General features: G+C 42.5%; 1 protein-coding gene across 12 annotated transcripts in view; it reads right to left on the bottom strand.

Annotated features, from left to right (window-relative positions):
• LOC118359241 (CUGBP Elav-like family member 5) overlaps positions 1 to 22,500 on the bottom strand; it is a 418,411-nt gene that overhangs the window by 2,879 nt on the left and 393,032 nt on the right. For 7 of the 12 annotated variants that reach the window (XM_035737648.2, XM_035737654.2, XM_035737655.2 and 4 more), the window contains 4 exons: positions 19,980 to 20,145; positions 3,079 to 3,288; positions 2,487 to 2,579; positions 1,448 to 1,591 (listed from right to left, as the gene is read on the bottom strand). In XM_035737648.2, coding sequence (XP_035593541.2) covers positions 1,448 to 1,591; positions 2,487 to 2,579; positions 3,079 to 3,288; positions 19,980 to 20,145 — 613 coding nt within the window. The remainder of the gene's footprint in view (positions 1 to 1,447; positions 1,592 to 2,486; positions 2,580 to 3,078; positions 3,289 to 19,979; positions 20,146 to 22,500) is intronic. The other 5 variants (XM_035737651.2, XM_035737659.2, XM_035737660.2 and 2 more) reach the window with 3 other exon arrangements.

Raw genomic sequence — 22,500 nt, 5'->3', positions numbered from 1 at the left:
TTTATTATATCAAAGTGCTTATTTTGATGGGAACCAAAGTAATGTTGAACAATATTGAACAATATATAACCATTTCTGTCATTTGAACCATTTTGCTTCTCCATGTAGCTTGTGCAAACACTCTCAAATGCTCTTCAATATATATCAATGAGCATGCGTTTGTGGATGTGCCACTTGCACAGAAAAGCAGAGCCCACAGATGAACACAGAGAGACAGGCCGAAGCAGAGGCACATGTGTGTGACCCTAGACACTCAAGCCCAAACTCATGCTGAGCATCCTGTTTCCATCAAGTGTAAGAATAAAGCCGTAAAAGTAAGTGACCAGAAATTGCAGTGGAGTGTGGCTCCGGTTGATGCAATCCCCAGTGTCTAGAGTGTCATTAGCAACAGTCGATGACCCATGAAAAACAACAGGAGCCTCCCCAGGTCTCCTGCCACATGGGAGGGAGGTGTCTGCCTATAATGCCTCATTAGGGGGAAGGGTTAAGGGGGAGAGAGGGAGGGAGGGAGGAGGAGAGGATGAAAGGAGGACCCCGGGCCAACCTTGCCACAGATAATAATAATAATAATAATAATATATGCCATTTAGCTGACGCTTTTATCCAAAGCGACTTACAGTCATGTGTGCATACATTCTACGTATGGGTGGTCCCGGGAATTGAACCCACTACCCTGGCGTTACAAGCGCCATGCTCTACCAACTGAGCCACAGAAGGACCCACAGATAACAGGGAAGGATGTGGACTTAAACCTCCTTTTAAGGGGAGCTCTCCATGTCAGCTGTTCTCCATGCACCATCAGTCTGGGTTTAACCCTCTTCCTGCTTTCTAGATGAATTACCCTACAAAGCAGCCCTGTCAGACCTAACATTATGTTGTAAAAGCATAGTGTATTAGTCAATACTGCAAATGGGACTTCTTTTATGAATTTCTATGTTATTAAATTCGCCCTGAGAGCATGGCAGAAATCAGTTTTACCCAGGGATGTACGGCTCCCTCAAGTGAAAACAAATGCTGATCTATAATTGTCCTTTGCCAAATCTTTTCTCTCCCCTCTCTTCATCCCCACTTTTATTTTCAAGGCCAAAGTCAGGTCTGGTCTGTGGAGCCAAGTGGGACCAGATCCAGGTTGGGGTGTGAATCAGTACCAGTGCACACTGGGTATTGACAGGTATATGGGTTACAGAGTGGTGATCTTGATGCTGTGGCTACATACATCCTATTCCAAAGCTTTGTAGTAAAAAGATAGATAAATGCTTTTCAAGCTCTGAGGACATCTCCACTGAGAAAACAAGGGGATTATAGACTAACAATTTGTTTAAAAAGTTTACTTTTGTTGAAATATCACAGGAATCCTTGCCTTGTTTGCAATACATGAAACTGTTTTAATTGTTTGGTTGACAGAACAAACATAGACCACCCATTTAAAACTAGCTTTAAAACTCACCGAAACATTTGCTCTGGTTGGTGGCTCGGTCCATGAAGACCTTGGAGGAGATGACGCTCCCGAAAGGCAGAAACATCTGCATGAGTTCGTTATCTCCAAACTCCTGTGGCAGGTGGTAGATGAACAGGTTACAGCCCTCGGGCCCTGCGAACACACAGAAACCATGGTAACCACAATCAGACCTATTTTCCGCTGCCTGCAGACCCGTGGCTTCTCATTTGGCCGGGGAACAGATCTGAGGAGCACGACTAATGGAGTGGCAAAGACATTTGCTCTGACTTCTGTGACAGTATTAATAAATAATAAAACTGTGCTTACCACCACAAATACAAACTGTGCATTTTCCAACTTTGATTTGATTTTGCATGGTGTGGCACCATTACATCACTGAGGTGGAAACTTGCTGATTTGTTTAGATGGAGACGTTGAGAGGCAGCATTAAGCCTTCATTCAAGCATATAATCTAGTCAAACAATGGTGGAAATCAGACTATTTCATCAACACAAAGGCCTACATAATAATAATAATGCACGCATACTTATTTGAGGAAAAACAGATTGGTAACGACTTAGAAATAGTGAATCCAAAATGACATGACATCCCACAAACGGTTGTCATCATAATCAGCTAAACAGATTGAGATGTGTTTGAACCCAGTCAATGGATTACACAATGCAATCAACCAATACTGTACATGCTCTAATGTAATCTCCATGTAGTCTACTTCTAGGAAAAGGTTGAATCCAAAGTCCATCCTGCATCACATAGATGATGATGATTGATTCGTTTTGCCCCAGATAATACCATTATGCGTACAGAGTACTATGTAACACTTCCATTTTCAAAATGAGAACATTTCATCACTGCATTATAACACCTGGACAATATTACTAGGAAAGTGTAATACCAAAAAATGAAATGCAATTGTATTTAACATAATACTCTTAAACCTGTAAATTGGAATATCGAAATATGACAATAAAGCAATACAAGTGAATATTTACAATAGCGTTGTAAAATAGAAATATTATTCTCTCACCCTCACCTTCTCTCTGTTGCTGCTGCTGGATGACCTGTGATGGCTGAGGCAGAGTCTGACCTATGGGAGTCAGTGTGCCGGCTGGGTAGATAGCTGTAACACACACCCACACCACACACCCACACACACACACACACACACACACACACACACACACACACACACACACACACACACACACACACACACACACACACACACACACACACACACACACACACACACACACACACACACACACACACACACACACACACACACACACACACACACCCGCACACGCACACGCACACGCACACACTTTGTATTGGTATATCTCATATAGATCTCTACACCTCTCAATACAGTATCTCTCTTGTTTTCGGTCAGGTACGCTGTGTTTATGCTGTCAGTTATGTAGTTTGTCATTCAATGATATGCACCTGTAAAGAAACAGTAGCCATTCTGCTCCATGGTACACCAACACGTCCCTGATTTTACTCCTGCACCATATTAGTGCACATCTCTCAGTCTGGGCCAGGGTTTAAGGGCCCAGGCCAGTGTGCACAGTATCTGTGCTGTGTATTGCTCTACTTCTCAATGTGTACAATACCTGTGTATTGCTGTACTCCGGTGAAGGCTTGCTGGAGGGTGTCTGCGGCGTTGGGGCTCTGGGTGGAGTAGGGCGAGAGACCGTTGGTATACATGGTCTCAATGGTGGGATGTCCGTTGGGCTGATGGTGGGGGATACCCGTGAAGCCGTTGACAATAGGAGTGACGATGTTGGGAGTGGTAATGTTGGCTGGTGGAGAGCTGAGGCCTGCTGAGACAAGGATATTTATACTTTTTTCAGACTACCCCCCCACACACATATATAACCACACATACACACATATACCCACACACATACACCATTTTGCTCACTACACTTCCTTCCCCTCCATCACAAGGACTGTTACATAGCAGGCGCTGGTGGTGAGACATCCCGCTGGAAAACTGGGAACCTGTCAAAAAATGAGCCTGTCTGTTGTGTTTCTGAGTTACCCTGCTGGATCTGAGTGTGAACAGGACGAGGGAACCACTATGAAACTCCAGTAAGATCCTGAGAGATAGAGGAGATTACAGTGACAGATTTGCTCAGTGTGGTGGACAGGGGAAGAAAAAAATAGACTCCTATCCTCTTTAAACATCATGAAAAATATCCAATAGTTTGACATACCATGAATAAGCACACACACACACACACACACACACACACACACACACACACACACACACACACACACACACACACACACACACACACACACACACACACACACACACACACACACACACACACACACACACACACACACACACACGCGCGCGCGGTTGCAGGATGTTTCACGGTTTAAATAGAATTGGATGATCCTTTAAAACCAGCCTCTTGTTGAACATGTGCAATCTTGTGTGGAATGTGAATGAGTCTATTTGAGGAGGATCTCAATATGGATGGTGGCTACTTTGAAAGTAAGCTCAATAGTGAAGCATCAGCCCTGGGGACCACCTCGGTAAAGACAGAGTAGTAAAGAGTAGTAATGAGCCTCTATAGAGAAGTAATGAGCCTCTATAGAGAAGTAATGAGCCTCTATAGAGAAGTAATGAGCCTCTATAGAGAAGTAAAGAGCCTCTATAGAGAAGTAAGGAGTCTCTGTAGAGAAAGAGCCTCTGTAGAGAAGTAAAGAGCCTCTGTAGAGAAGTAAAGAGCCTCTGTAGAGAAAGAGCCTCTACAGAGAAGTAAAGAGCCTCTGTAGAGAAGTAAAGAGCCTCTGTAGAGAAGTAAATAACCTCTATAGCGAAGCAAAGATCCCCCATAGAGAAGTAAAGAAGTAAAGTAAAAACAAAAGTAATTTGAGGCTAAATTAAATTATGTTCTCAGTATATTCTTCATAATCCCACTAGTACAATTGAAAGTACCTATATCAAAGTTTTTGAGCAGTTTCACACCCTTTTCTCTCTCATAGATATGCACTGAGTGTGCAAAACATTAAGAAAACCTTCCCGATATTGCGTTGAAATCCCCCCACCTCTCACCCCTTTTGCCCTCAGAACAGCCTCATTTGGTCAGGGTATGGACTCGACAGGTGTCGAAAGTGTTCCACATGGATGCTGGCCCATGTTGAATCCAATGCTTCCCACAGTTGTGTCAAGTTGGCTAGATGTCCTTTGGGTGGTGGACCATTCTTGATACACACGGGAAACTGTTGAGCGTGAAAAACCCAGCACGTTGCAGTTCTTGATACACTCAAATTGGTGCGCCTGGCACCCACTACCATACCTCGTTCAAAGGCAGTTAAATCATTTGTCTTGCCCATTCACTCTCTGAATGGCACACATACACAATTCATTGTCTCAAAAATCCTTCTTTAACCTGACACTCATGCAGCCAACCGCTGTGACCAGGGGAATTGCCTGGGTCCCGGCGAGAGCTTTTGTGTCTTTTGCACCATTTCTTTGTTTAAGCTCTCTGCGATTGCTTGTTTTCTGCCGACCTGTGATGAATTAGACGGCAGCTCTGGCCCATTCTCTGGCGGGGCCCCAGGAGACTGCTGCTCCCCGTTCTGAGGGCTCAGACAGCAAGTCTGGCAGACCACATGCACTCTACTGTACAGCGCCATAATGCAGCCGCTCCATCATCAGGCAAATTCATTTTCCAAGGCTTAGCAGTGGGTGGCGGCCGTCGTGTGCCTCAGGGTCAGCAGGCAGATGCAGTGTGGGATAAGAGCTCAGAGAAAGGAGATTATAGAAGTCACAGGTTGGGAGATTGTGCTGGTTGGGCAGCACTGGTGGACCTTGGGGCCAGGGAGAGCCCAGTGTATCATAGAGGAGAGACAGTAGCAGGGAGCCATGTCCACCACGTGTAATGTGAGAGAGTACAGATATAAATAGAGAAATAAATAGCTTTAAATAATTAACACTACTCAGCTTAAATCAAAGTTAATTCATCACATGCTTCTACAGGTGTAGACTAACAGTGAAATGCTTACTTAAAGGTCCCTTGCCAACAATGCAGAGAGAAAGAAAATAGAGAAATAATACAAAAGTAAAACACGTAATATTAAAAGTAATAATAGATACATAATGAGTAACAATAACTTGTCTATATACAAGGAGGACCAGTACTGAGTCACTGTGCAGGGGTACGAGGTAATTGAGGTAGATATGTACATATAACTAGGGATAAAGTGACATAGTGAACAGCAACGTATGTAATGAGTCAAAAAAGTTAGTGCAAAAAGGGTCAATGCAGATAGTCCTGATAGCTACAGTATTTGGTTAACTATTTAACTAACTATTTAGCAGTCTTACGGCTTAGGGGTAGAAGATGTTCTGGGTCCTCTTGGTTCCAGACTTAGTGCACCGGCATCGCTTGCCGTGCGGAAGCAGAAAGAACAGTCTATGACTTGGGTGGCTGGAGTCTTTGACAATCTTTTGGGCCTTTCATTTACACCAATATATATATATATATATATATATATATATATATATATATATATATATATATATATATATATATATCTGGGAGAGATAACACCTCTATTGACACAAATATATTGACACCGATTGACACATATTGTCACCAATACACTGAGTGTACAAAACATCTTTCAATGACATAGACTGACCAGGTGAATCCAGGTGAAAATGATGATCCCTTATTGATGTCACCTGTTACCCACTTCAATAAGTGTAGATGAAGGCGATGAGAAAGGTTAAATAATAATTTCTAAGCCTTGAGACAATGGATTGTGCTTGTGTGTCATTCAGAGGGTGAATGGGCTAGACAAAAGATTGAAGTGCATTTGAACAGGGTATGGTAGTAGGTGCCAGGTGCACCGGTCCATGTCAAGAACTGCAACGCTGCTGTGTATCAAGAATGGTCCACCACCCAAAGGATTTCCAGACAACTTGACACAACTGTGGGAAGCCTTTTTTTTTCTTTTTAAAAATGTATTTCACCTTTATTTAACCAGGTAGGCCAGCTGAGAACAAGTTCTCATTTACAACTGTGACCTGGCCAAGATAAAGCAAAGCAGTGCAACAAAAACAACACAGAGTTACACATGGGACAAAATAAAATCTGTATACAGTGTGTGAAAATGAAGTAAGGAGGTAAAGGCAATAAATAGGCCAATAGTGGCAAAGTAATTACAATTTAGCAATTTACACTGGAGTGATATATGTGCAGATGATGATGTGCAAGTAGAAATACTGGTGTGCAAAAGAGCAGAAAAACAAAAACACATATGGGGATGAGGTAGGTAGTTGGTTGGATGTTCTATTTACAGATGGACTGTGTACAGCTGCAGCGATCGGTAAGCTGCTCTGACAGCTGACGAGTCAACATGGGTCAGCATCCTTGTGGAACGCTTTCGACACCTGTAGAGTCCATACCCTGACAAATTGTTGCTGTTCTGAGGGCAAAAGGGGTGTGTGTGGAGGGGGGGGACTCAATATTATGAAGGTGTTCCGAATGTTTTGTACACTCAGTGTATATCTCTGGGGGGTGAAACTGCTCAAAACCTTTGGTATACAATAAGTACGTCGCCATGGACAGGTGGGATTGTGAAGAATATACTGAGAACATGATTTCATTTAGCCTCATATTCCTCTTATACCTCATATACTACTAAAATATTAGGAACAGGCCTCAGTAAATGTCTTTATAGCTTGAGCATGACAAAGATTGTTCTCCATATGGTGCCATACATACAAAACATTTCATTTTATACTTCAGCGTGCATTGTGAAAATCATACTCATAGTGTGTTTGCAAAGCACACACAAGCATGTGAATATACATAAGCCTGTTTACTGAATGCCTGTTTACTGAATGCCTGTTTACTGAATGCATCGGCCCAAAATAATGACATGTTGTCTTGTACTCCAGAATGGGTAATAGGATGCTATGGGTCAAGAGATTGCTTATATTATACAACTCTGTCTTATCTGTCAGCTTTCTACAATTATTATGCCATGAAGTGAGTCTACTACATAGTCCACTTGGTTTTATGCTATGAAAGCGTAATTACATTTGCATTATTGCAGTCTATTCTTTGGGAAAATTGTGGATTTACACCCTATTATGATTGCACTGAGAAAGAGGCCAGCCATATGCAAAATAAGTATTTATTATGCTAATTAAACAATCAAATCGACAAGGAGCACTGGACCCATATTGGAGAGGACCACAGTCATTATGTACACAAGGACAGTCTCTCAGTGAAGCAAGAAATAAGCATTCATAACTGATGTTTTCATTTAGTTGATTTTAAAAACTAGGTGCAATCGTATATAATCGTATATATTGTAGTTGTTCAAAAGTGAAGGTAAAACTGTTTTGGTATAGATTAAGTTAGCAAGAAATCTACAAAATGTTGCTACTGAACATTCAAATCCTATCCATTGTAATGTGATGAAGTCCAGCCTAAAAAAGGGAGCTCTATATCTATGTCTTTATATGGTAGATATTTTATAAAATGTGATTCAGTGTCGTGGTCTGTATGCAGCAACCCTGGGAGGACAAATGGGGCTTGTGCCAAAGGGGGGATTCTGTCTGAGCTGGAATCCCATGGATAATGTGACACACAGCAACGCAAGGTGAGGCAGCTCTGAGCCCAGGCATGCAGGCAGGCAGCCCAGTCAGGCAGGCAGCCCAGTCAGGCAGCCAGGCAGGCTTTCCCACTGAGGTGTAGTTCTGCACAGAGCCCTTCAGGTGGTCACAAACACTATGTCAAACAGCTCATTAGCTTCAGCTGTAGCATTAATCACTCTGTGGAATCGTCCTGCATCATGTTTTGGACCCCAGTCTAAACCCACTTTCATCAATGACACAGTCAGGGATGAATTGAATGGGAGTGCGGTTAGGCAGGGGCCTACATGGAACATATGCATTCAGCCCATGTAGTGCAGCGCTCTGGAACATAACATTATGTGACTTTGATTTTACACTTCCTGCTCATGTGATTGACCTAACAAAGCACTCTTGACTGCCATTTTCCTTTCACACCCCTCCCCCTATCTATCCCAGGGGATCGGGAACATGTTTCTTTGTCGTTTCATTTGGATTTCTTTTGTAGCTCAGGAAGTACACCTGCTGAACATTATTTTCAATAAGCATCATCATGTATCATTGTAAGGACACATGCTCTAATCAAGTCAACCATCTGGCCGGCTGCTTATGCGCCATCAAGCTTAAATGCTTTACATCTGTTGATCAAATGGATGTTTCATTGTTTTCAGAGAACTCTCCGTAGCCCTTTCCTGCAGTCAATGACCAAAAGCACACTCTTTGACCTCATGGGTGGAATGTTATTCATATTTTTCATATTTTCATAATTAATAAAGATTATATAAAATAACATAAAACAAAAATCTGGTGTTTCTATGTCAAACAGTTTTGCTTACATTTCATTCTTCTGTGATGTACACTACCGTTCAAAAGTTTGGGTCACTTAGAAATGTCATTGTGTTGAAAGAAAAGCTCATTTTTTGTCCATTAAAATAACATCAAACTGATCAGAAATAAAGTGTAGACATTATTCATGTTGTAAATGACAATTGAAGCTGGAAACGACATATTTTTAATGGAATATCTACATAGGCGTACAGAGGCCCATTATCAGCAACCATTACTCCTGTGTTCCAATCGCACGCTGTGATAGCTAATCCAAGTTTATCATTTTAAAAGGCTAATTGATCATTAGAAAACCCTTTTGCAATTATGTTAGCACAGCTGAAAATTGTTGTTCTGATAAAAGAAGCAATAAAACTAGCCTTCTTTAGACTAGTTGAGTATCTGGAGCACCAGCATTTGTGGGTTCGATTACAGGCTCAAAATGGACAAAAGCAAAGACCTTTCTTCTGAAACTCATCAGTCTATTCTTGGGAAATGAAGGCTATTCCATGCAAGAAATTGCCAAGAAACTGAAGATCTCATACAATGCTGTGTACTACTCCCTTCACAGAACAGTGCAAACTGGCTCTAACCAGAATAGAAAGAGGAGTGGGAGGCCCTGGTGCACAGCTGAGCAAGAGGATAAGTACATTAGAGTGTCTAGTTTGATTAACAGACGCCTCACAAGACCTCAACTGGCAGCTAAATAATACCTGCGAAACACCAGTCTCAATGTCAACAGAGTTGAGTTGCAAAGAAAAACCCACATCTCAGACTGGCCAATAAAAAGAAAAGATTAAGATTAAGAACACAGACACTGGACATAGGAAGATTGTAAAAAAAAATGTTATGGTCAGACTAATCTAAGTTTGAGGTGTTCTGATCACAAAGAATAACATTTGTGAGACAGAAAAAAATGAAAAGATGCTGGAGGATTGCTTGACGCTATCTATCAAGCATGGTGGAGGCAATGTGATGTTCTCGGGGTGCTTTGGTGGTGGTAAAGTGGGAGATTTGTACAGGGTAAAAGGGATCTTGAAGAAGGAAGACTATCACTCCATTTTGCAACGACATACCCTGTAGACGGTGCTTAATTTCCTCCTACAACAGGACAATGACCCAAAGCAGAGCTCCAAACTATGCAATAACTATTTATAGGGAATAAGCAGTCAGCTGGTATTTTGTCTATAATGGAGTTGCCAACACAGTCACCGGATCTCAACCCGATGGAGCAGCTTGACCGTAAGGTACATAAGAAGTGCCTATTAAGTCCACTTGTTTACTCCATGTGTAACTCTGTGTTGTCTGTTCACACTGCTTTGCTTTATCTTGGCCAGGTCGCAGTTGCAAATGAGAACTTGTTCTCAACTAGCCTACCTGGTTAAATAAAGGTGAAATAAAATAAAATAAAAAATCCAACTTGTGGGAGGTGCTTCAGGAAGCATGGGGTGAAATGTCTTCAGATTACCTCAACAAATTGAGAACTAGAATGCCAAAGGTCTGCCAAAGGCTGTAATTGCTGCAAATGGAGGATTCTTTGACGAAAGCAAAGTTTTAAGGACACAATTTCAATTAAAAATCATTATTTATAACCTTGTCAACGTCATGACTATGTTTCCTACTACAACTCATTTCATGGATGTTTTCATGGAAAACAAGGACATTTCTAAGTGACCCCAAACCTTTGAACGGTATTATATATAAAGTCTAAATCTGACATATATAGACCAACAAATGCTAACAGTCAGTATCTGGATAACAAGTGTGAAATGGTTGATAAAGTATGTGATATCAACAGAGAGGTATATATATATATATTTATATTTAAATATTGACTGGCTTTCATCAAGCTGCCCACTCAAGAAAAAGCTTCAAACTGTAACCAGTGCCTGCAACCTGGCTCAGGTTATCAGTCAACCTACCAGGGTAGTTACAAACAGCACAGGAATGAAATCATCAACATGTATTGATCACATCTTTACTAATGCTGCAGAAATTTGCTTGAAAGCAGTATCCAGATCCATCGGATGTAGTGATCACAATATAGTAGCCATATCTAGGAAGACCAAAGTTCCAAAGACTGGGCCTAATATAGTGTATAAGAGGTCATACAATAAGTTTTGTAGTGAGTCCTATGTTATTGATGTAAAGAATATCTGTTGGTCCGTGGTGTGTAATGAGGAGCAAACAGAAACTGAAATAGCTTATTCCAGTGGCTAATAAGCATGCACCCGTTAAGAAAATTACTGTAAAAAACGTTAAATCCCTGTGGATTGATGAGGAATTGAACAATTGCATGGTTGAGAGGGATGAGGCAAAATGAATGGCAAATAAGTCTGGCTGCTCAACCGATTGGCAAACTTATTGCAAATTGAGAGATCATGTGACCAAATTGAATAAAAATAAGAAGAAACTACACTATGAAACCAAGATAAATTAAATAAAGAATGATAGTAAAAAGCAAACTAGCAAATTTAGGCATAACATGCCAGCAACAAATACAGCAACAAATGTCACTACACATCCAAGTACAGTGGGACAAAAAATTATTTAGTCAGCCACCAATTGTGCAATTTCTCCCACTTAAAAAGATGAGAGAGGCCTGTAATTTTCATCATAGGTACACTTCAACTATGACAGACAAAATGAGAAAAAAAATCCTGAAAATCACATTGTAGGATTTTGAATGAATTTATTTGCAAATTATGGTGGAAAATAAGTATTTGGTCAATAACAAAAGTTTATCTCAATACTTTGTTATATACTCTTTGTTGGCAATGACAGAGGTCAACCGTTTTCTGTAGGTCTTCACAAGGTTTTCACACACTGTTACTGGTATTTTGGCCCATTCCTCCATGCAGATCTCCTCTCGAGCAGTGATGTTTTGGGGCTGTTGCTGGGCAACACAGACTTTCAACTCTCTCCAAAGATGTTCTATGGGGTTGAGATCTGGAGACTGGCTAGGCCACTCCAGGACCTTGAAATGCTTCTTTCGATGCCACTCCTTCATTGCCCGGGCGGTGTGTTTGGGATCATTGTCATGCTGAAAGACCCAGCCATGTTTCATCTTAGATGCCCTTGCAGATGGAAGGAGGTTTTCACTCAAAATCTCACGATACATGGCCCCATTCATTCTTTCCTTTACACAGATCAGTCGTCCTGGTCCCTTTGCAGAAAAACAGCCCCAAAGCATAATGTTTCCACCCCCATGCTTCACAGTAGGTATGGTGTTCTTTGGATGCAACTCAGCATTTTTTGTCCTCCAAACACAACGAGTTGAGTTTTTACCAAAAAGTTATATTTTGGTTTCATCTGACCATATGACATTCTCCCAATCTTCTTGTGGATCATCCAAATGCTCTCTAGCAAACTTCAGACGGGCCTGGACATGTACTGGCTTAAGCAGGGGGACACGTCTGGCACTGCAGGATTTGAGTCCCTGGCGGCGTAGTATGTTACTGATGGTAGGCTTTGTTACTTTGGTCCCAGCTCTCTGCAGGTCATTCACTAGGTCCCCCCGTGCGGTTCTGGGATTTTTGCTCACCGTTCTTGTGATGATTTTGACCCCACGGGGTGAGATCTTGCGTGGAGCCCCAGATCGAGGGAGATTATCAGTGGTCTTGTATGTCTTCCATTTCCTAATAATTGCTCCCACAGTTGATTTCTTCAAAGCAAGCTGCTTACCTATTGCAGATTCAGTCTTCCCAGCCTGGTGCAAGTCTACAATTTTGTTTCTGGTGTCCTTTGACAGCTCTTTGGTCTTGGCCATAGTGGAGTTTGGAGTGTGACTGTTTGAGGTTGTGGACAACTTCAAACAGGTTCCATTATTAATACAGGTAACGAGTGGAGGACAAAGGAGCCTCTTAAACAAGAAGTTACAGGTCTGTGAGAGCCAGAAATGTTGCTTGTTTGTAGGTGACCAAATACTTATTTTCCACCATAATTTGCAAATAAATTCATTAAAAATCCTACAATGTGATTTTCAGGATTTTTTTTCTAATTTTTGTCATAGTTGAAGTGTACCTATGATAAAAATTACAGGCCTCTAGAATCTTTTTTAAGTTGGTGGCTGACTAAATTGGTGGCTGACTAAATACTTTTTTGCCCCACTGTATATCTAACCAAATTATGAAAGACATGATTTGTAATTCCGTAAAGTTACTGTGGAAGAGGGAATTTTTTGTTGTTGTCTATCAACAATGACAAGCCACCGGGGTCTGACAACTTGGATGGAAAATAACTGAGGATAATAGCATTCGATATTGCCACTCCTATTTGCCACATCTTCAATTTAAGACTAGAAAGTGTGTGCCCTCAGGCTTGGAGGGAAGCAAAAGTCATTCTGCTACCTAAGAATAGTAAAGCCCCCTTTACTGGCATAAATAGCTGACCAATCAGCCTGTTACCAACCCTTAGTAAACCTCTGGAAAAAAATGGTGTTTGACCAGATACAATACTATTTTACAGTAAACAAATTGACAACAAACTTTCAGTATGCTTATAGAGATGGATATTGAAAAAGCACAGCACTTACACAAATGACTGATGAATGGCAGAGAGAAATTGATGATGAATACATTGTGGCGGGTGTTTTGTTACACTTGAGTGTGGCCTTTGACATTATCGATCACAGTCTGCTGCTGGAAAAACTTGTGTTATGGCTTTACACACCCTGCCATATCGTGGATGAAGAGTTACCTGTCTAACAGAACACAGAAGGTGTTCTTTAATGGAAGACTTTCCAACATAATCCAGGTAGAATCAGGAATTCCCCAGGGTAGCTGTCTAGGCCCATTATGTTTTTCAATCTTTACTAATGACATGCCACTGGCGCAACCCTATACATGTCAGCTAATACAGCGACTGAAATGACTGCAACACTTAACAAAGAGTTGCAGTTAATTTCAGAGTGGGTGGCAAGGAATTAGTTAGTCCTAAATATTTCTAAAACTAAAAGCATTGTATTTGGTACAAATAATTCACTAAACCCTAAACCTCAACAAAATCTTGTAATAAATAATGTGGAAATTGAGCAAGTTGAGGTGACTAAACTGCTGGGACTTACGCTGGATTGTAAACTGTCATGGTCAAAGCATATTGATACAACAGTATCTAAGATGGGGAAAAGTATGTCTATGATGAGGTGCTGCTCTACCTTCTTGATAGCACTGTCAACAAGGCAGGTCCTACAGGCCCTAGTTTTGTCGCACCTGGACGACAGTTTTGTCATGTGGTCAGGTGCCACAAAAAAATGACTTAGGAGAATTGCAATTGGTTCAGAACAGAACAACATGGATGGCCCTTGGATGCACACAGAGAGATAATATTAATAATATGTATGTCAATCTCTCCTTGCTCAAAGTGGAGGAGAGATTGACTTCATCACTGCTTGTATTTATGAGAGGTATTGACATGTTGAATGCACCGAGCTGCCTGTTTGAACTACTGACACACAGTAGTTCAAGACATGCCACAAGAGGTCTCTTCACAGTCCCCATGTCCAGAACAGACGATGGAAGGCACACAGTACTAAATAGAGCCATGACTACATGGAACTCTATTCCACATGAAGTAACTGATGCAAGCAGTACAATTAGATAAAAAAAAACAGATAAAATACACCTTATGGAACAGCAGGGACTGTGAAGCAACACAAACATAGGCACAGATACATGCATACACACACACACAAGATAGCATACGCACTATACACACACGTACACGGATTTTGTACTTTATATATGTGGTAGTGGTGGAGTAGGGGACAGAGAGCACACAGTCTGTGAATGTATGTTTTTAAAATTGTATAAACTTCCTTAATTTTGCTGCACCCCAGGAAAAGTAGCTGCTGCCTCCATAATAAATACAAATACAAATGCTACAGGTGTTTTATTTTTTAAAGCCCATAACCATGTGTGTGAGGTGTATACTTTCATTTCAAAGTAGATTTGTTTAAGACTACCAATAATCACTTTGTGTGACACTGATTTAGCCCACAGCAGTAAAAGGTTTTAACCTTTGAGGCTCTCTAAACTTTTTTGGCTGTCCTACACAAGCTTTATTGATGTTGTTGTGTTTTTATAGCACAATGATAGGTAGGTGGGCGCAGAGGTGATTCAGATCATTACAAAAGAGGATAATGATCCACGTTTACCTCAAGATCAGGCAGGCTTTGAATGGTAATCTTTACGGCACTGTTTGTGGTCTTTGAAAATGCAGGCACTGCATTGTGGGATTTAGTGAGGCACCTGTCATCAGTCACTGATATGTTATGCACATCTCCAGTTCTTAAAGAGAGATTTAGGCTAAGGTTATCAAGAGAGAGGCTCACACTTTTTTATAGTTGATGTCCAGGCCGCATATTTGACACAGTTGAATTGTGGGACATATCTAAGTATAGTGGCAATGCATGGAATCAAGACATTGAGAGTCCATGAGACCAACTTGATGCATACATTTAAACCACTCCCAGAGGGCCAGCATCACTAAAGAATATGAAAGCATGTCTTTGACATTACAATGAATTATTCCACTTACAGTGCCTTGCGAAAGTATTCGGCCCCCTTGAACTTTGCAACCTTTTGCCACATTTCAGGCTTCAAACATAAAGATATAAAACTGTATTTTTTTGTGAAGAATCTACAACAAGTGGGACACAATCATGAAGTGGAATGACATTTATTGGATATATCAAACTTTTTTAACAAATCAAAAACTGAAAAATTGGGCGTGCAAAATTATTCAGCCCCCTTAAGTTAATACTTTGTAGCGCCACCTTTTGCTGCGATTACAGCTGTAAGTCGCTTGGGGTATGTCTGTATCAGTTTTGCACATCGAGAGACTGACATTTTTTCCAATTCCTCCTTGCAAAACAGCTCGAGCTCAGTGAGGTTGGATGGAGAGCATTTGTGAACAGCAGTTTTCAGTTCTTTCCACAGATTCTCGATTGGATTCAGGTCTGGACTTTGACTTGGCCATTCTAACACCTGGACATGTTTATTTTTGAACCATTCCATTGTAGATTTTGCTTTATGTTTTGGATCATTGTCTTGTTGGAAGACAAATCTGTAACGGCGTTCTTCGTTTGTTGAAAGAGAGTCGGACCGAAATGCAGCGTGGTGGTTACTCATGTCTTTAATGAATGAATCGACGTACATGAAATAACTGATACAAATACAAAACAACAAAACGGAACGTGAAACCTAATTACAGCCTATCTGGTGAAACTACACAGAGACAGGAACAATCACCCACGAAATACAAAGTGAAACCCAGGCTACCTAAATACGGTTCCCCATCAGAGACAACAAGAATCACCTGACTCTGATTGAGAACCGCCTCAGGCAGCCAAGCCTATACTAGACACACCCCTAATCAACCACAATCCCAATGCCTACAAAAACCCCAATACGACAACACAATAAACCCATGTCACACCCTGGCCTGAACAAATAATTAAAGAAAACACAAAATACTAAGACCAAGGCGTGACAGAACCCCCCCCCCCCTAAGGTGCGGACTCCCGGACGCACCTCAAAACCATAGGGAGGGTCCGGGTGGGCGTCTGTCCATGGTGGCGTTTCCGGCTCGGGACGTGGACCCCACTCCATGAATGTCATAGTTCCTCCGCTTCGCGTCCTGGGATAATCCACCCTCGCCGCCGACCATGGCCTAATAGTCCTCACCCAGGACCCCACTGAACTGAGGGGCAGCTCGGGACTGAGGGGCAGCTCGGGACTGAGGCAGCTCGGGACTGAGGGGAAGCTCGGGACTGAGGGGCAGCTCGGGACTGAGGCAGCTCGGGACTGAGGGGAAGCTCGGGACTGAGGGGAAGCTCGGGACTGAGGGGAAGCTCGGGACTGAGGGGCAGCTCGGGACTGAGGGGCAGCTCGGGACTGAGGGGCAGCTCGGGACTGAGGGGAAGCTCAGTACTGAGAGAAAGCCCAGTACTGAGAGGAAGCCCAGTACTGAGAGGAAGCCCAGTACTGAGATGAAGCTCAGGCAGGTAGTAGGCTCCGGTAGATCCTGGCTGGCTGGCGGATCTGGAAAATTCTGGTTGACTGGCAGATCTGGAAGAATCTGGTTGACTGGCAGATCTGGAAGAATCTGGTTGACTGGCAGATCTAGAAGATCATGGCTGACTGGCAGATCTAGCTGCTCTATGCAGACTGGCAGATCTGGAAGAGACTGGTTGACTGGCAGATCTGGAAGAATCTGGTTGACTGGCAGATCTAGAAGATCATGGCTGACTGGCGGATCTAGCTGCTCTATGCAGACTGGCAGCTCCTTGCAGACTGGCAGCTCCTTGCAGACTGACAGCTCCTTGCAGACTGGCAGCTCTTTGCAGACTGACAGCTCTGGCTGCTTCATGCAGACTGACAGCTCTGACTGCTCCATGCAGGCTGACAGCTCTGACTGCTTCATAATACAGACTGACAGCTCTGGCTGCTTTATGCAGACTGACAGGTCTGGCTGCTTCATACAGACTGACAGCTCTGACTGCTCCATGCAGGCTGACAGCACCCTGCAGACCGGCAGCTCCTTGCAGACTGACAGCTCCTTGCAGACTGGCAGCTCTTTGCAGACTGACACTTCTGGCTGCTTCATGCAGACTGACAGCTCAGGCTGCTCCGAACAGGCAAGAGGCTCCGGCAGCGCTGTAGAGGAGGAAGGCTCTGATAGCGCTGAACAGGCGGGAGACTCCGACAGCGCAGGAGGGAAGGAAGGCTCTGATACACCAGTCTGCTGCTGCATACACACACCAGTCTGCTGCTGCATACATACACCAGTCTGCTGCTGCATACACTCACCAGTCTGCTGCTGCATACATACACCAGTCTGCTGCTGCATACACACACCAGTCTGCTGCTGCATACATACACCAGTCTGCTGCTGCATACATACACCAGTCTGCTGCTGCATACACACACCAGTCTGCTGCTGCATACATACACCAGTCTGCTGCTGCATACATACACCAGTCTGCTGCTGCATACATACACCAGTCTGCTGCTGCATACATACACCAGTCTGCTGCTGCATACATACACCAGTCTGCTGCTGCATACATACACCAGTCTGCTGCTGCATACATACACACCAGTCTGCTGCATACATACACCAGTCTGCTGCCGACCAGCACAAACGCCAATGAATGAATGAATGAATTAAATAAACATGTATTTCATATTTATTGTAGTCTTTGGAATTTCAAGAAAAGCCATGCGTTCTTGCTGGGATTAATAATGCATTGGATTCAATAATAAGGTCATCAGCAGACTGTAGTTTACACTGAAGCGTGTCCAATTCTAGAACACACACCAGGGTTCCAGAACACACACCAGGATTCCAGAACACACACCAGGGTTCCAGAACACACACCATGGTGAGCTCTTTTCAATACCACAGGCCCATTCATTAAGCTCCTTGCACAAAGCCCCCCACAAAGGCCTGTTTTGGTTATAAATATCATACATAATTGCTCTCTCGTACAAGGTGATGCAATATCATGAGGCTCTTTGAGAAGTTGACATTTATATGAAATAATATCTTTCTATATATCCTGGCATTGACTATGCACTTTTGTATATTTCAAATCGGTATTATGTATTTACTGCACACATAGTCCATACAATATGTGCATATAAAGTACATGCAGTGGTCCCGTCTCTTGGTCTTTCATCACAGTGGTATTATACTGCAGTCAAACACAACACACACAATGCAGTGTAATTCTGTCCTGTATTATCAACAGAGAAGAAGCTCCTCAGCTACACTTTTAATCACTCTCTTGGATTGATTATCCATGTGTAAAAAAGTGCCCACTTTGCACTAAAAATGTCACTGTAAATATTTGACAAATAGCCCCTCTCCAGCCTCCTCCAAAAACGTAACTTTGCAAATGAGTGCATATACATATACAGTAAACAGCATGTGTATATTGGCATGTTCCATCATACATGCATGCATTAAACCAAATCAGAGAGAGAGAGAGAGAGAGAGAGAGAGAGAGAGAGAGAGAGAGAGAGCAAAATAGAGAAAGAGAGAGAAAATGAGAGAGAGAGATAGAGCAAGAGACGGAGAAAGAGAGAGAGGTAGAGGGAGAGAGAGAGAAAGTGAAAATGAGAGAAAGGGAGGGAGAGAGATAGGGTGAGTGAGAGAGATAGAGCAAGAAAGAAAATAAGAGAGAGAGCGGGAGAGAGAGCGAGAGAGAGAAAGAGACAGAGGTAGAATGAGAGAGAGAAAAAGAGAGAGAGAGAGAGTGAGCGAGAGAGACAAAGAGCGTGCGAGAGAGAGAGAGAGAGAGAGAGAGAGAGAGAGAGAGAGAGAGAGAGATGGTCACTGACAGAATCCATTCTGTGATATTGATTTTCACAGTAGAAAGTAAAGGTGCTTTAAAATGTGTCATGTCAGACTGATGCACCATCTGAACTGATGATTCCCTCATTGATATACAGTTATTCAGTTATACAGTTACCAAAGTCACAATACTGCAATGTCGGGAAAAAATACAAATAAACACAACAAAGACTTGTGTATTATTCATTTGGATGCATGCTTTGTGAGAGAAGATCTTGTGGGTTCCTCAGGTTGACAAAAACAAAGTTTTGCTGAATAAGGAAATGTTATTCAGTAGCTATCTCAAAGTCCTCTGTAATGTGTCTGTATAGAATGATGGGGCCGTTTGTAATCGAAAACAGAGGGAATTGCATGCAGATCCCCACTGGGCACAGACGTCAATTCAACATCTATTCCACGTTGGTTCAATGTAATTTCATTGAAATGATGTGGAAACAACATTGATTCAACCAGTGACGGATGGGAAATTAGTGTCTGTACCTGTAGCAAATCTATTATGCTCCCGATTCGATTTACCGCACCAAAATATATCTGCATACACAACATAAATATGCAAATCACATCAGATTACATTTCTCTCCATCTGAATAATTTGGGATTATCAGTAGTAGACAGGAACTAAATCTACTTTTTTCTCTTGGCCTTGCTGCAGTCTGAGTTCCCTCTCCCCACACTCACACAAACACTCACACAAAGGGAATGAAACACATTGCTCACCCAGCGCCTGATGAAATTCAGCCGATACTGGGGTCATGGAGTTGTGTGGGAGACCATTGATGTTGAGCGCCCCCATCTGGTGAATCTGGGTGGCGGGGAAGGCCACGCTGGGAGTCAGGAAGCCCCCGTGACTCGCTGCCATGATGGCTGCCTGTTGCTGCATGAGCTGGGGGAACAGGAGGGAGAGATAGGGAGCGAGATTAGTGTGGATGATGGGAGAACAGAGAAAGATGAATGGATGGTGGGGAGTACAGAGAAAGATTAGTATGGATGGTGGGGAGTACAGAGAAAGATTAGTATGGATGGTGGGGAGTACAGAGAAAGATTAGTATGGATGGTGGGAGAACAGAGACAGATTAGTATGGATGGTGGGAGAACAGAGAAAGATTAGTATGGATGGTGGGAGAACAAAGACAGATTAGTATGGATGGTGGGAGAACAGGGAAAGATTAGTATGGATGGTGGGAGAACAGAGAAAGATGAATGGATGGTGGGGAGTACAGAGAAAGATGAATGGATGGTGGGAGTACAGAGAAAGATTAGTATGGATGATGGGAGAACAGAGAAAGATTAGTATGGATGGTGGGAGAAGAGAGAAAGATTAGTATGGATGGTGGGAGAACAGGGAAAGATTAGTATGGATGGTGGGAGAACAGAGAAAGATGAATGGATGGTGGGGAGTACAGAGAAAGATTAGTATGGATGGTGGGAGAACAGAGAAAGATTAGTATGGATGGTGGGAGAACAGAGAAAGATTAGTATGGATGATGGGAGAACAGAGAAAGATTAGTATGGATGGTGGGAGTACAGAGAAAGATGAATGGATGGTGGGGAGTACAGAGAACGATTAGTATGGATGGTGGGAGAACAGAGAACGATTAGTATGGATGGTGGGAGAACAGAGACAGATTAGTATGGATGATGGGAGAACAGAGAAAGATTAGTATGGATGATGGGAGAACAGAGAAAGATTAGTATGGATGGTGGGAGAACAGAGAAAGATGAATGGATGGTGGGAGAACAGAGAAAGATTAGTATGGATGATGGGAGAACAGAGAAAGATTAGTATGGATGGTGGGAGAACAGAGAAAGATGAATGGATGGTGGGAGAACAGAGAAAGATTAGTATGGATGATGGGAGAACAGAGAAAGATGAATGGATGGTGGGAGAACAGAGAAAGATGAATGGATGGTGGGAGAACAGAGAAAGATGAATGGATGGTGGGAGAACAGAGAAAGATGAATGGATGGTGGGAGAACAGAGAAAGATTAGTATGGATGGTGGGAGAACAGAGAAAGATTAGTATGGATGATGGGAGAACAGAGAAAGATGAATGGATGGTGGGGAGAACAGAGAAAGATTAGTATGGATGGTGGGAGAACAGAGAAAGATTAGTATGGATGGTGGGAGAACAGAGAAAGATTAGTATGGATGGTGGGAGAACAGAGAAAGATTAGTATGGATGGTGGGAGAACAGAGAAAGATTAGTATGGATGGTGGGAGAACAGAGACAGATTAATGGATGGTGGGAGAACAGAGAAAGATTAGTATGGATGGTGGGAGAACAGAGACAGATTAGTATGGATGGTGGGAGAACAGAGAAAGATTAGTATGGATGGTGGGAGAACAGAGAAAGATTAGTATGGATGATGGGAGAACAGAGAAAGATTAGTATGGATGGTGGGAGAACAGAGAAAGATTAGTATGGATGGTGGAGAACAGAGACAGATTAGTATGGATGGTGGGAGAACAGAGAAAGATTAGTATGGATGATGGGAGAACAGAGAAAGATGAATGGATGGTGGGGAGTACAGAGAAAGATTAGTATGGATGGTGGGAGAACAGAGAAAGATTAGTATGGATGGTGGGAGAACAGACAGATTAGTATGGATGGTGGGAGAACAGAGAAAGATTAGTATGGATGGTGGGAGAACAGAAAGATTAGTATGGATGATGGGAGAACAGAGAAAGATTAGTATGGATGGTGGGAGAACAGAGAAAGATTAGTATGGATGGTGGGAGAACAGAGAAAGATTAGTATGGATGGTGGGAGAACAGAGAAAGATTAGTATGGATGGTGGGAGAACAGAGAAAGATTAGTATGGATGGTGGGAGAACAGAGAAAGATTAGTATGGATGGTGGGAGAACAGACAGATTAGTATGGATGATGGGAGAACAGAGAAAGATTAGTATGGATGGTGGGAGAACAGAGAAAGATTAGTATGGATGGTGGGAGAACAGAGAAAGATTAGTATGGATGGTGGGAGAACAGAGAAAGATGAATGGATGGGGGGAGAACAGAGAAAGATTAGTATGGATGGTGGGAGAACAGAGAAAGATTAGTATGGATGGTGGGAGAACAGAGACAGATTAGTATGGATGGTGGGAGAACAGAGAAAGATTAGTATGGATGGTGGGAGAACAGAGAAAGATTAGTATGGATGGTGGGAGAACAGAGAAAGATTAGTATGGATGGTGGGAGAACAGAGAAAGATTAGTATGGATGGTGGGAGAACAGA

The sequence above is a fragment of the Oncorhynchus keta genome, chromosome 26, assembly GCF_023373465.1.
Source record: "Oncorhynchus keta strain PuntledgeMale-10-30-2019 chromosome 26, Oket_V2, whole genome shotgun sequence".
Lineage (NCBI taxonomy): Eukaryota > Metazoa > Chordata > Actinopteri > Salmoniformes > Salmonidae > Oncorhynchus > Oncorhynchus keta.
This window is presented reverse-complemented; position numbering and strand designations above follow the sequence as displayed.